The 14852-nt window shown below is 66.3% G+C and overlaps 1 protein-coding gene across 2 annotated transcripts; it reads right to left on the bottom strand.

Moving 5' to 3' along the window:
• Nucleotides 1–6568: 6568 nt before the first annotated feature.
• On the bottom strand, nucleotides 6569–12526 carry CRIP2 (cysteine rich protein 2). 2 transcript variants are annotated; one of them, XM_007988055.3, is made up of 8 exons: nucleotides 12374–12502; nucleotides 8315–8409; nucleotides 8169–8226; nucleotides 7837–7977; nucleotides 7686–7754; nucleotides 7514–7608; nucleotides 7241–7298; nucleotides 6569–7149 (listed from the first exon to the last, which is right to left on the bottom strand). In XM_007988055.3, exons 1-8 carry the CDS (start codon nucleotides 12414–12416, stop codon nucleotides 7082–7084), a joined length of 627 nt encoding a protein of 208 aa, XP_007986246.1. In that variant the 5' UTR covers nucleotides 12417–12502; the 3' UTR covers nucleotides 6569–7081. The 2 variants fall into 2 exon arrangements, with proteins under 2 accessions (XP_007986246.1, XP_037840581.1); XM_037984653.1 differs by lacking the exon at nucleotides 8315–8409 and having other exon boundaries at nucleotides 12374–12526.
• Between the last annotated feature and the right edge of the window lie 2326 nt (nucleotides 12527–14852).

Here is a 14852-nt window from a genome sequence, read left to right as displayed (position 1 = left end):
CAGCGCTGTGATGTCTCCCGGGTCCAGGATCCCGGGCAAAAGGCTCCCCCGCAGCAGGAAGCGCCGCTCCCACCCCCAGACCTGCCCCGCCGGCACCCGCCGGATCCCCATATCCGTCCGGGCCAGGACTGGAGCAAACACCACTAAAATGCAAAGAGATGCAAAGCGGCCCGCGCACTGATCGTGCCCTCCCCAGGACGGAGGGCGGGTGACCATTGCCGGAGAGCCCCCGCTGTTGCCCCCCACCGAGGAACCCACTCTGGCCTTCCATCTCACGCAGTGTTAGGAGGCCGCCCCTCTCAGTCCCCTCACTCCCAAGGGACGTCCCCGCCTCTGCTAGCTCCGCTGACCTCCGCTGCTCTGGAAGGTCCATCGGACCGCAGCGGGAACTCCCAGCGAGGGGAGCTGTAGCTTGAGGACCGATCGGCTGCGGGGGCTGGGGTTTCAGCCGGCAAAGGAAAGTTCAGCCACCCCCAGGCCGGCTCGGAGATGCTCGGGCCGGGCGTAGGGAGGGTCCCTTATCTCTGCGGGAAGCGCCCAGGGAGGCCAAAGCGGTCCAAGTCCGCTGCTCAGTTGAGGCGGAGGATGGCCCCGGTGCCAGGCGGAGGTTGTCCCGCCTCACCTGCCTCCGAGATTCAGGAGGGCCGAGGGGGCTGCGCTGTCCTCGGGCTTTGGGGTCAGCCCTCCAGCTGACCGGCCAGCCTCAGGAAGGGGGCCCGGGTCAATATCAGCCCCCTCTCCTCTCGCTGGGCAGGGGAGCCCTCTCCCTGCAGGCCCTTCACCTCCGTGCTGCGTGGAGCCTGTGCCCAAGCTCCCACAGCACAAGGGCCTCCTGCCCTTCCTCCCCACCCACCATCCCTCCTGTCAGCCATGTTAACCAGCGTCCTTATCTGCCCTCGATCTCCACTGGGCTTGTGCCGGCCCTGTCCCCGCCAGGAGTGCTGTAAACCATGGTCCCAGGCCCCAGGAGCTGCTGGCCTACCCCTGGAGGGCACTTAGCCCTAATTGCACCTGTGATCCCAACCTCACCTTCCGTGAAGCCCACCGCCCCACTGTCAGCACCTTGAGGCCTGCACTGAGAGGAAGAGAAACCACCTGCCCTGCCCTGTTCACACCAGGCCCCCAGCTTGGGGAGAGGGCAGGGGCAGCAGGGCTGTAGGACAGCCAAGGCCAGACGGCACGGAGGCCACACTTCAGAGAGCCCCACACCAGCACACCCAGCCCAAGGGCACATCCTGCTTGCCCTCCTCCTGGCGCCCCTAAGGCCACAGTTCTGTCCCTGACTGGGCTAAGTCCTAGGGTCTGATAGGACATTCTACAGGGGCCCATCGGAGCCCTCCCCATCCCCTGTTCTGAGACCCCTCAGAGGTAAGGTTTCCAGAGCAGGGGTGCACTCCTGTCCTGCAACCTTGGAACCCCCAGTCTCCAGCCCATGAACCTTGAAACCCACTCTCAGGTCTGGGCCTACCTGCCATCTCCACTGAGTGTGGGGCGCCGTGGGACAAACCTGCAGACAGGCAGAGCGAGAGGCTAGGGGAGCCCAGACAGTCTTGGGGAGGCCGGGGGCTCTGTCACTGCACTTCCCCTGGGGTGTGCGCTGCCCACAAGCCCCAGGGTGCCCAGCACCACTGTCCACACCCCCACTAGGATGATGTGCTCTGGGTGCAGAGGTGCAGGGCAAGTGCCTGATGCACACGTGTGTGCCGGGTGCCTGCAGACATACCTGTGTGTGGGCATGTCCATCGGGGGTCTCTGGGGTCCCCGCGAGTGTGTGTGCGATCCCCCTCGCAGTTGTCCGCCCATATTTCTGTAAAGCCCCCGCCCCCAGCCCATCCCAGCTCCTTGCCCAGTGACTTGCAGCTCATGTAGGGACATTAGCCAGGGCAGATGGGGACAATGACCCAGTCCTTGTCCTCCCCTCTACCCACCCCCCAGGGATGGTCCCTTCCCCCACACTCTGGACTTCAACCCGCCCTGCCAATGGGGGAGCCCCTCCTTGAAAACCAGGGTGATGAGTCCATTCCTGGCCTTCCCTGCTGTTGCTTCCTGTCGCCATGGTCACGGGTGGGGTGGGAGGCAAGATGCCCTCGCTGTGGGGCTGTGCCTTCTGTGTTGGCTCACAGCAGTTTTTCCAGATACTCAACTCAGACACCCACACTCACAAACACAGATACAGACACATGCACAGATACAGGCACACACTCACTGACACAGAGATAACAGAGACACACGCAGTCACATACGCACAATCCCTGGAACCCTCCCTAAACTTCAGCCACAGACTGATGTGCCCCTCAAACCCCCTTTCTCCTGCGCTCCCCATCCACCCTGTGCTCTGGGGGTGGGGGCCCCTCATCAGCTGCAGGACCCCAGCTTCCAGTTCCTTTCTCCACCCACACTCCATGTTCAGGCCATCCCACCCACAAGGCCCACACCCATCTGTGCAGGTCAGGGTCCTGCCAGCTTCTGCGACACACTGCCCCCGACCGGCCCCAGCCCAGGCACTAGGCCTCCGGCTTTGTCAGCTCACCCGGCTCTCACCGGGCCGGGGATGCAGCAGGGACCTGGGGCGGAGCACTGACCTGGTCCATGGGGCCAGCCTGACTCAGGCCCCCTGGGCTGGCTGGAGACCCCAGCCCCTGCCGCTCTCAGCCCACTCTGCGGAGTGCTGGTGGCATTTGTTGCAGGAACAAACAGAGGACAGAGTGGTCGGGACAGGGACACAGAGCTCTCCAGCTACTTGCCCCAGGCTGCCTCTATGCCCAGAACATTCCACCCTGCAGCTGGACAGCAAGAGGGCCCTAGACCTGGAGGTGGCGGAGGCTGCTGCAGGGTTCCAGGTGCATCGCCGAGGCCTCTTTTGTCTACTCAGCCCACCCTCTGCACACATCTCTGCGCTCTGGCCTGCTCTGCTGGCCCTCTGGCTGAAGCCCATAGGGGATGGGGTGCGGCAGCCTGCAGCCAGGCCTGGGGTCCAGGAACCAGGGTGGCCCAATAGTCAGGGCTGAGCCCCACTGTCCCTGAGGAATCCCACCGTCCACCCCTCTAGGAACATGTTGCTCCTCTGGGCCCACAGCCCCTTCCTCTGCAGACTCAGCTTGGGGACTCGCCTTGAGACCGCCCCTCCTTGTCTTGGAGCCCTCCCCACCACCTCCCCTTGCCCCATGCCCAGGCTGAGGGTGTGGGCAGGTGTGAGGTGCCCTCCTGAGGCTGCAGGCCAGTCAGGCCTGTCCTGGACGCTCTGCAACCAGGTGCCCTGCATTGCCAATACGCGTGCCAGGACAGCGCAGAGCCGGCAACGCCCAGTTCAGGCCTCCCCAGGGCCCACCTCCCTGCCCCTCCCACTCAGCCCAGCTGAGTCTCAGACACTCCCAAGTTCCCAGGGTCTATTTTCAGCTGCTTGTCTCCCGGGACCCCCTGTCTGGCCTGTGGTCTGGCCCCAGTTGACTGTGCTGAGCCCAATGGCCATTCCTACCCTGGGCAGACCCAGCATGGGGCTGGGATGGGACGGACTTACGAGACAGGCCCCTCCTGTCCTCTGGGCCTGACCTCCAGCCCCGAGCAGGTGGGAAGGCTGCCCGGTTCCTCCTCTCCCAGAGCAGGCATGGCAAAGTGTGGAAGGAGGGGGCTCCCTCAGCCAGCCCTGCCCCCAACAGGGCTGCACCCCTGCCTGGGCTCCACAGACCGGCCAGATGGGGTGCCCCTGCCCTCCTTCCCCTCCCGTGAGACTGGGCCTAGCACCCAGCATCCTATAGTCATAGCCCAGGAATTCCAGACCCGCCTGGTAGCTGGACCCCATACCCCCACTGGAAGCCCATCAAGCGCTGGGAAAAGTGCTGCCCACACTTGACCATTCCTGGTCCCCAGCCTACCCTTGCCTGTGCCCAGCCCTCCACGGTCCAGAGCCAGGGACCCACAGCACTGGGTGATTTCCTCACATCCACCTCTCTGGTGGTGGGGGAGCGGGGGTACCCAGGGCTGATGCTGTGGTCACTGGCTCAGGGAAGACTGGGCAGGGGCTGGAGGAAGGGTGCTGGGGGTCCGGGGCAGGGGCCAGAAGAAGTGGAGACAGGGGTAGTTGCAAGCTGAGCTGGCCCCACAAAGATGCCTGGCTGGGGGCACCAGTGAGGTCCCTACCAGCCCAGGTTGGAGTGGGGAGTACCTTGGAGGGGCCTGGCCAGGAGGCACAGGAAGATTGGACAGTGGAGGTACAGATGGAGCACAGCTCAGCTCAATAGAGTGCCGGGGTGTGAGCTTGGCCCCACAGGGGCACCAGGGCCTTGTGAATCCCTGGACTTAGTTCCCGGGGTTCTGAAGGGGAGGGATGGAGCAGATAGCATTTCAGAGCAGCCTCACTGGCTGGGCATGGGTCCAAGTAGGAGAGAGTGAAGGTTGAGGCCAGAGCAGCCCCCAAGACAGGGACAGAGGAGGAGGCATGCCCAAGGGCAAAAGAGTCCACTCCAGATTCCCCTTCCTTTAAGGAGATATCTGGGTGGGTCTGTGGGCACCTAAGGAAGCACCTGGCTGGCAGACGGTCTGTGGGCGGATAGCTTCCTGGAGCTGGAGACACCAAGCGAGCCCTGTTAGTACCATGGGCACCCAGCCAACCCCAGCAACACCGCCCAGCGACGCCGTCCAGACAAACAGTAGCAACAACCGCCCTGGTTTCCATGACAATGACTTGGAAACAAACACGGCAGACAGGCGTCATCCAACTGGCCCTACAGGAAATGGTCCTGCCCCAGCCAGACCTGGGGTCGGGGCTGCTGCTGTCCCTGGTGGGGTCAGGGGCTATCTGTGAAGGAGACCCCTTGCCTACATCATCCCCACCAGGGTGGTCCTCCCACCCCGCCCCCCACCACCGCCCGGGGTTTAGGGAAGGGCACACCACCCACCACTTTCTTCAAGACATAGTTTCCACTGGAGGCTCCCAAGGGAGGGGGGGTCCAGCTGAGCCCTCCAGTCCCTCCCCCACCCCACCCTGCTCCCACCCCGCCAAGCAGAAAGCAGGAATTTCCCATGCAACCCTGGGAGCCCGCAGCAAGGGCGGAGACAGGCACTCCGGGAATTCTCAATTCTCCCGAAACAACCCCCCACATTCGAGGAAGCCTTGGCCTGGTAGGAGGGGGTGAGAAGGGGAACCGTCCCAGCCTCTCCTGTGAGCAGGGGTCTGGAACCCGCCTGATCCTCCCCTCTGCCTGGGGCTGGGGAGTGGCTGTGCCTTCCAAGAAGTCAGGCCCTGGGGGTTTTGGCCAAATTCCAGGTGGGAGGAGACGCTGTGGCTGCACTGGGTGCCTGGCTGGAGGGTAGCTGTGGCACTGCTGGACCCTGGAGCCAGCCCAGGCCCCGCCAGGGCATGGATGGCTGCTCTCAGGACAATGGGGTCAGCATCCAGGCTCAGTTCTGTCAGAGCCCATGGGCTGGAGAGTAGCCAGGCAGGCGGCTGTGCCAACCGCTGGGGGCAGGGAAGAGGCGTAAAGCCCTGGCCACCCTGTGGCACTGGGGACAGGGGCCTGGAAGTGGCCAGGTCTGAGTGCCCCTCACCGCAGGAAGGGCTGAGGCATCTTCAGTGTGGTACCAGCAGCCGAGGAGCATAAACCAAGGTGGGGAGTCCAGATGGAGCCAGGACAAGGATCAGCCACTGGGGAAGGTCTCCACATTTCTGCCCTGTGCTGCCAGAATGGAACACTGCGCCCTCTAGTGGGAACCCGAGGAGTGGCGCATAGAAAAGTCGGGGCGCGGGGGAGGGGAGGAGCCGCAAGGGCCCCTGGCTGAAAGGGCAGAGCCTGGACCATGAAGACGACAGGGGCAAGTCGGTCATTACTAAAACCTTCACCAGAACGCCTGGGCAGGGATTCTATCCCTGGGCCACACCCCAGGCCAAGGCAGGCCTGTCCACAAAAGCCTGTCCATCACCCTGTGGACAAAAGCTGGAAACAGCCACACTGAGCCCCTCCAGTCCTTGCTCTGACCACAGCCCTCAAACCCTCCTGCGCTTCTCAGTCCAGTCCTGAGCTGCCAGAGACCCCTGCTACACCCACCCTTCACCAGCTTCCCCATTCTCTGCCCAGGACCCCTCCTCTGGTCCCCTGCCCCCTTCCCTCCACGGCCACACCCTCTGCTCTCAGGGCTGACCCCTCCTGCGCTTCCCAGGCTCCACAGACCCAGGCAGCTCTGGGTTTTCAGGCCTGTTATTGGTATTTTCAGGGTTCCAGGTTCAACTTTCCCCCAGGGCTCTGTCCCCCATGGATCCCACCCTCACTTGACCCTGGCCAGGACCCTGGCCCCAGAATGCCTCCCACCCTCCTTACCTCCCCACAGCCTGGCGTTCTTACTGCCTCCCAATCTGGGTGGGCACCACCACCCAAACCAGGGACCACGCTGCCCACCCCCGTCCCTCCCTCCTCCTCAGAAATATCCCAGGGCCCCACCTCCCACCATCACCCTCAGGAGGAGGGCCCACCCCGACTAGCAGCCAGGCCCAGGGGCATTGGCTGGGGGCATGCATGGGTCGGAGGAAAGGACCCCGGTCTGGGATTTGCATCCATCCCACAAGCAGAGACAATCCTGCAATCCTCAAACCGTTTATTGACAGAACAAGGCTCAGCAGCAGGTGAGCCACGTGAGGGGGGCGAGGGCTTGTGAGGCAGTGTGGGCAGCAGGCAGGGGATCCCGGAGGGAAGCCCTCTGCCAGGGACACGGTGAGGGCGTGGCCATCACCCACAAAGGGAGCATAAATAACACTGGCAGGTGGGTGGGCAGCAGGAGAGGGAAGGAGAACAGACAGTGCCCCAGGGATACGCAGGGCTGGCGGGAAAATGCTGGGACAGGGTCACACAGGGATTCGGAGGCACAGATACAGAAGGGGTCATGGGACGCCCAGAGGACGCCAGAGGGGGCAGACACACCACAGACTCAGGGATGGGCATGGCGCTCTGCCCGTGGCTGCCCCTCCTCCAATACTCGCCCTGGGCTTGCAGGCAGGACTGGGTGGCTGGGCACTCTTCCAGCAGAGCCAAGCAGTGGGGCCCCCGCAGCGTCTGGGGTGCAGGTGAGCCCACATCATGAGAGCCGCTGTGGCCTAGGGCTGGACCTTGCCTTCGGGGTCCTGGTCATAGATGTAGCTGCCCACCACGCCGGTGTTCACGCCTGTGGAGGGAGGCCACTGGGGTGGGTGGGAGGAACAGTGGAGGGATGGGGAGGGCAGGGAAGACATGCAGACCACCCTGGCCACACTCACCCTTGGGTCCGAAGAGGATTCCATAGCAGGGCTTGTGGCAGTAGGGCTGGCCATCGTGCTGAGGCAGAAGGTGGGTGCTGAGGGAGGGGTCCACAGACTCCCCCGACCCATCACCTGGAGGCTTCCAGAACGTGCAGGCCAGCTCGCCGTGGGGGAGGGGACAGCGCAGCTCCCAGAAGCACCTCCCACCCCCCCATCCCTTCCTGGAGCGCCTCTCACCCTCATCCCCCCGTGCCCCTGCCCGGCCCCCAAGCCTCGTCGCGCTCCCCTCACCTCTGCGTGCCCGCCGGGGGTCAGTGTCTTCCCGCAGCGCTCGCAGCGCAGGCAGGGCCGGTGCCAATCCTTGCCCAGAGACGTCACCTTCTCAGCTGGGAAGGGGGAGGAGTGAGGCGGAGTCCCGGGGCGGGGGCGGGGGCGGGAGTCCGGGGCCCGGGTGCGCACTTACCGAAGTACACCTTCTTGCTGCAGCGCGGGCACGTGTTGGGCTCCCCGGTGAAAGTAGTGACACTGGAGGCTGTGGGCGCACGAGTCAGGGCGGGGCGGGGCCGGCGGCGGGGGTCCCCACAACCCCCAGCCCCAACCCGCGCCCAGCCCACCTCTGCTGGGCCCCTTCGGGGGGCCGCTCGCCTTCCGCTCCTCCGCTCGGGCCGCGGGGACCTCGATGGGGCCGGTGACCTGCGGCCCCTCCGCCAGGGGCTTCTCGTAGATGTAGGAGCCCGCGCCCCCGATGTTCACGCCTGCAGGTGGGGGCACGTGGGGTGGGGGCCGCGGTCACCCGGCGTCTCAGTAAACGGCCCGCTGGGGGCTGGGGGCAGTAGGCTTTCCAGGGTGGCGGGGAGTCTGGGCCGGGATCCGCAGCCCTCCCCAGCGCCAGCGCCAGGCTCCTCCCGGCGGGTCCCAGGGCAGGCCAAGGGCAGCCGGGGCTCACCTTTGGGTCCGAACAGGGTGGCGTAGCACGGCTTGTGGCAGAACGGCTTCCCGTCATGCTGCGCAGAGAGGCGCGGGTCAGGACTCTGCCTGGGGGTGGCGGGAGTCGCGACCCCACCCCCGCCCGCGCCGCACAGCGGGGCTCACCTCGGCGTGGCCCCCGGGCGTCAGCGTCTTGCTGCAGCGCTCGCACTTGAGGCAGAACTTGTGCCAGTCCTTACCCAGGGAGCTCACCTTCTCGGCTGAGCAGGAGGGGCGGGAGGGGGGTCAGGGCCGGGGCGCGCCCCGCACCCCCTCCGTCCCCACCTGGCAGCCACCACTCCAACGCGCTCCGGGGGTCCCGACTTTCAGGATGTCTCCGCCAGGCGCCTTCCTTCCACCCGGCAGGCCCTGCACCTCCTTCTGAGACCGTTGTTAGCCCGGTGCCCCCAGGTCCTGCTCTCCCTCTGGGTCTCAGCGCCCCCAGTCCTGCAACCCCGCTAGAGCCGCCTTTGAGGAGGGGCCCGGGCTGCCCTGTTAATCCCCTCAGTGCCTGCGGTGAAGGGGCCTGTGCTTGAGCCTGCCCTCAGTCAAACACCTGCCTCCTGGACACTGGCCTCACACCTGCCTCCCACACACACACCTGCCTCCCACACACACCTGCCTCCCACACACCTGCCTCCCACACACACCTGCCTCCCACACACCTGCCTCCCACACACACCTGCCTCCCACACACCTGCCTCCCACACTCCTGCCTCCCACACACACCTGCCTCCCACACACCTGCCTCCCACACACACCTGCCTCCCACACACCTGCCTCCCACACACACCTGCCTCCCACACACACCTGCCTCCCACACACACCTGCCTCCCACACACCTGCCTCCCATACACACCTGCCTCCCACACACACCTGCCTCCCACACACACCTGCCTCCCACACACCTTCCCCTCACACACACACCTGCCTCCCACACACCTGCCTCCCATACACCTTCCCCTCACACACACTCCTGCCTCCCACACACCTTCCTCTCACACACACACCTGCCTCCCCCCACATACCTGCCTCCACACACACCTGCCTCCCACCTGCCACCCCCACACCCTGCCCTCCCACATACACCTTCCCCACACACCCGCCTCCCCCACACACCCGCCTCCCCCACACACCCGCCTCCCCCACATACCCACTTCCCCCCAAACCCACCTCCCCCCACAGCCACCTCCCCCACACCCCCGCTTCCCCCCCAACCCACCTCCCCCCACACCCGTCTCCCCATACACACCCTTCCCCCCACACACCCGCTTCCCCCCCACCGCTTCCCCCAACACCTGCTTCCCCCTACACACCTGTTTCCTCCCCACACCTGCTTCCTCCCACCTGCCTCCCACACACACACCTCCCCCCACCTGCCTACCCCCTACACCCACTTCCCCCACACCTTCCCCCCACATACCCGCTTCACCCCACACACGTGCCTCCCCCCCACACATGCCTCTCCCCGACCTGTCATTCCCTCAAACACTTCTCTTACACTCACACACCTGCTTCCTCCACACATGTGCTCTCCCTCTCACACCTGCCTTGCACTGACATGCCCCTGATCCCCACCAGTTGGGCCCTGATGGGGCTGGCAGTGCCCCGCTGCTGAGTCAAAGGTGCGGCCCCAGAGCCTCCAGCTCCCTCGTGGGAAGGCCAGGCCCCGTCCCCGTGGGGCCTCCAGGCGGGACCCACATCTGTCTGTGGATTCCTCGTTCTAAACCCTGAGCTCTTCCCCCACCCTAATGCCCCTGGCTGCCACTGGCATGAAAGACCTGAGGCCAGCTGCTGAGGGTCAGGGACCCTCCGCCACTGCCTCCCACCCCCGCACTAGGGCTACTGGGCCGCTTCCCAGTGGACGGAAGCAGGGGCCTCCCCAGGGAGCCAGGCAGGAAGAGGTGGGGAGGGTCAGGAAGGGCCAGCAGAGCCGGAATTCTGAAGGGAAGAGGACAAGCTGCAGGCCCTGGGGGAAGGGAGCATGCAGGCTGGGCCCACCCTGACTGGCAGAATCTGGCCAAGCCCCTCAGGCGGCCAAGGACCAGTGGCTCTCCCAGCCCCCCTTCTCAGCAAGCGGCCCAGCGCCCTTTGTCTGGCAGATATCGGGGAGGGCACCTGGCTAGGGTGAAGCCCACTCTGAGAGGTCCATGGGTGCTGCTCCTGGCAGTGAGATGGGATCCCCCAGGTGGCCTACTAGGTAGAAGGCCATGAATGCTGGCTCTCCATGGCCCTGGCACAACCCTCTGGGCACGGCCAGGGTCAGCCTCCAGGACACCAGCCCAACCACAAGGCTGCACCAGCTTAGAGCCCTCTGCCCAGAACCACTTCACTCAGGAAGCTGGGACACACCAGGGCAGGCAGGGGCTGGCTGCACGGTCGGCAGGCATGTCCCAGCAGCAGCAAGGAAGTCTCGATGGCTATCGGCCGTGGCAGCTGCAGCCCAGGGCTGCCAGCACTCCGCTCTGGCCAGCTCTGGGACGTGGGCCAAGTGGGGGCAGGGAACTGGCCCTCAGACCCACTGGGTGGGTCAATGGCCACACATTATGGGTCCGAGTTGGGAACAGAGAATCGATTGGGTCTCATGGCTCAGAAGAAAACCAGCTGCCCACCCTGGCTGCCTGGGCTCTGGGGCGGCATCCTCAACGTGCTCTGACATCCCAGCCTGGGTTCTACTCAGGTGTAAGTTGCAGGGGCAGCCTGGTGTGAGGGTGGGCAGGATTCTGGGCCCTCGCCCTCACGGTGCCTCCCAGGCAGGACAGAAGCCAGCTGGGTCTGAAGCGCCTTTGTTTTCCCCTGAGAGCCTCGGCCGGCCCGGCAGGCAGAAGGCCTTTCCCGGCTGTCCACAGGACTATTGGCCAAGACCCTGGAGAGCCCCAGGCTGGCCTGGCCTGGCCTGGGGCAAAGTCATGGGGAGCTGGACTGCAGGAGGGCCCTGGGGACGGTCTCCCACCCTAAGCCTTGCAGAGACAGCCCTCACTGGGACAGACTGAGGGCTGATCGGGTTCCAGGCGAGGCAGCCGGAAGCCCCTCGGCTCCCAGCCACGCCAGAAGCACTCCAGGCCAAATCCGGTCCTTCCCCTCTGGGAACAGCAAAATACAACCTCCCCTCAGCCCCTCTAGCCTGTGAGCCGGGAAGCCCAGTGGCGGCCTTCCCAGCAGCCTGGCTGCATTCTGGGTGTGGGGCGACCATGGCAGGGGCCCTGTTGGTCCCGGCCCTCCTCTCTGCTTCACTAAGTCTATCCCCTAGTGCAGCAGCTGGTGGGTAGGTAGGCAGGGACCTTACCACCCTGGAGAAAGCTGGGCAGGGAATCAGCCAAGAGGAAGGGGGTAGGAAGGGCGCATCCAGGCCCAGGGAGTGAGTAAGCCCAGACCGAGAGCGCGCCTGGGGGAGGGGATACCGACCCAGGGCCGCCCTGTGAGACACCCCTCCTTCCGCCACCACCTGCATCCCGTCCAGGGCTGTTCTGACCTTGAGGGGGCAGGGGTCCTGGACACCTAGGCTTCTTGAGCACAAGGTCCCTCTCAGGTTCGCGGGGACCCGCGTGTCACACCCGCCCCCACCCTACCCCCGTGTGAAACTCCTGGGGGAACTGGCGCCAAGGGAATGCGTTGGGACAAGCAGGAGGCAGAGGCCAAGGTCGCCCCCGCTTGGACTGAATCCCAACACAGTCCAAACCTGGCCCAGCCCAGCTCGGCGGAGGCCAGAGTGGGAGCTGGGGGTCACTGTTCCTGGCCACGTGTTCCCGGGGCAGCGGGTGTGGGGGCTCCAGGAGAAAGGGCCCAGGCCCACGGGGTCGCGCGGGAGGCACCCAGGACGTACCGCCCCGCCCCGCCCCGCCCCGCCCGGCACTGGCCGAAGAACCGGGATGCGTCCGCGGATCTCCGAGCGCTCCCCCAAACACCGGCCCCATCCCGGGGGACCACCAGCCCCGCCCGGGTGGTCCCTGCCCCGCCCAGACAAGCGGCTTCGGGGTTCGGGCGTGGCCGCCCCCGCTTTCGCGCAGCCCCACCCTTTGGCTTCAGCCGCGTGGGCAGCGCGGCCAGCCAGGCTCCGGGACAAGCATCCTCAGGCCGGGGCCGGGGCCGGGCGCACCCTAAGTTACGCCGCGGCTCTGCGGCGTGGGACTGGCCGCGAAGGGCGGCGGGATGCACCGAGCGGGCCGGGAGCGGGAACGCACTCACCGAAGTACACGGTCTTGTCGCACTTGGGGCATTTGGAGGCCATGGTCGGTGCGCCCGGTCAGCCCGCGCCCTCCGCCCGTTCTCCCGGCCGCAGCCGCCCGCGCCCAGCCCCGCCTGCCCGGCTGTCCGCGCGCCCATTGGCTCCGCGGACGGGGCGGGGCCTCGATAACCCGCCCCCCGGGCGGGGGGCCGCCTAGGGGCACCGCGGAGGCGGGGCGCACCTGCCAGGGGTGGCGGGTGCGGGGCAGCCGGGCCAGGTCTGGCGCCCCCGCGCCCCTCGTGCCGGAGGTGGCGTCTACAGGGGCCCGCCCGGGCGACCGCGGCGCCGCCCGCGCCCTGGCTGTTTCCATGGCGACGTCGGGGCCGCCTGGCCGGGCCGTCTCCTGGGCTGCGGGCGGGGTGTGGGGAGCCTGGCCCTCGGCTCGCGGGGAGCCCTAGTGAGCTGGGCCTGGGGGTCCACCACTCCCGGCCCTGGGCGCTCAGGCTGCGCTACGCCGCGGGAAGAGGTCGCAGGCTCCGGGAGAACCCCACCCCCACCTCGCCGCGCCCGGCGCCGGTCCCGCTTCCCTTTGTTGCTCGGTTTCCATAGCAACAGTCGCGCCGCGGGAGCGGAGTCGGATTCCCGGTGGGCACGGCCCCTGGCCCTGTCCGGGTCTCCATGTTCCGCTCCGCCCCCTCCGCGCCCCGCCCCAACACTGTCTGTGGTGCTGAAGGCTCCTTGGGTGGAGGGCAGGGCTCAGGAAGGAAGGCGCCGCCACCTCCAAAAACAGCGCGAGAAGCTGCTGGTGGGGGGTGTGGGGAGGTCTACGTCTGCCTCTGAGGCCGGGAAGGGGCGGCGGGCACCAGCGCCGAGGGCTCCGCGCTAAAGGCGTCCACCCTAAGCACTCCCACCGAGGGGGCGGCCGGGGAGGCGGTGAGGAGGTAGGAAGAGAAGGAAGGAGGGGAAGGAATGGGCGTGCCCTCTGTGTCCCGGGCTGGGGCTGACACTCCAGTCCCTTCTCCCGCACCGCCCAGGACCAGCTGCGGGCCTCGGGGCCCAGGGCCTGACTTGGAGGGGTCAGCCAGTCACCCCACCCCCACATCCCGACTCTGGCCTCCTCCCAACCAGGGCCTGCCTGACCACTCCTCACCACCCTGCCTCCGCCCTAGAGCTCCCTAGAGCCTGCCCAGCCCCAGTCGGGGGAACCTCCGCGCCCACAGGCTTCCTGGTGCTCTGTCCCTGTAGGCCCTTCCTGAGCCTCCTGGCCCCAGTGGGGCAGCAGAACGGGCTTGCTGGGCAGCCGACCCTGGACACCCTTCCCCCAGTGTCTTGGAGGCTGTGGGCTGGACACAGAGACCTGCCTGTTTCCTCTGCCTGGTGCACCAGGCATGTCTGTGAGCCAGTGGCCCTAGGCACTCCTGGCTTTCATGGTGGCCCTGGCAGGGCTCCCTGTGGCAGCACCCTCCTCCCTTGCGCGCACACCCTGCAGCCACTGCCATTTCCATGGTGACAGCAGGCCAGAAACATGCCCCCCGCCCCCACGCCCGACTGACCAGCCTGACCAGCTCCCCCTCTGCACTTGGGATCTGTGCCAGCCAAGGCAGAAGATGGCGAGGAGGCATCAGTCAGTACATTTCCTGGGCAGTCCTTCCTCCCTGGCAGGCCCAGGGGTCCCTAGGGGTCCCTCACAGCAGGGCCTTGCTCAGGCTGGATTCATGGACCCACTGCCAGACCCTCTCCAGCTCCCTGCCCAGTTCTGCCCAGCTTGGGAGCCTGGGGCTGACTTCACCCCACCTCTGCGACCTGTGGCTTGCTCGGAGAACAGAGCTGACCGGTCACAGGGCTCTTCTGGAGGGAGACCACCGGCCCCAAGGTCCCCAGCCCTGCCAGAAGAGTGGATGGGGGTGGAGGCGGGTCCCTCCCAGGGTGGCAGCAAAGGAATGGCATTTGGCACTGGCCAGGTGCCCTGGAGACACATGGAGGGTGGGGTGGGACAGGGAGTGTGCCAGCTGCTGCACTGCCCTCACCCCAGTCACAGTCCCTGGGCAGCAGCCAGAAGCTCCCTAATGCGATGGGGCTGTGCTGGGCCTGGCAGGCAGGGGTCAGGATCAATGGGTGCAGAGCAGTGGCCTTGGTCTCCACCTCTGAGGCTGCGGTGGGTCACAGGCAGGGGCAGTGACAGAGCGGGATGAGCCCGAGTGGAGAGGGGGGCACAGGACACAGCAGGTGTGAAGGGAGCTGGCAGGGCCAATGGCTGGGTGTGGGGCTGAGTCACGCCCCTGGCCGTAGTGGTCTGGTGCCTTCCGCCATCCTGTGACACTGGCAGATGGCAGGCCCCTGCCACTCAGCTCCACTGCAGGGAAGCCAGGCTGGGCTGAGTGGTGGACAGAGGACCCTAGCAGGGTGGAGCAGAGCTGACAGGACAGGTCTCCAGGCATGACAGCGTGATGGCCTTGCCACCCTGAGATGCCCTGGCCCTGGGGAGCCACAGCCCCTGTG

Source organism: Chlorocebus sabaeus, chromosome 24, assembly GCF_047675955.1.
Source record: "Chlorocebus sabaeus isolate Y175 chromosome 24, mChlSab1.0.hap1, whole genome shotgun sequence".
NCBI lineage: Eukaryota > Metazoa > Chordata > Mammalia > Primates > Cercopithecidae > Chlorocebus > Chlorocebus sabaeus.
The sequence above is the reverse complement of the archived record's forward strand: the minus strand, read 5'-3'. Positions and strand labels throughout refer to the sequence as shown.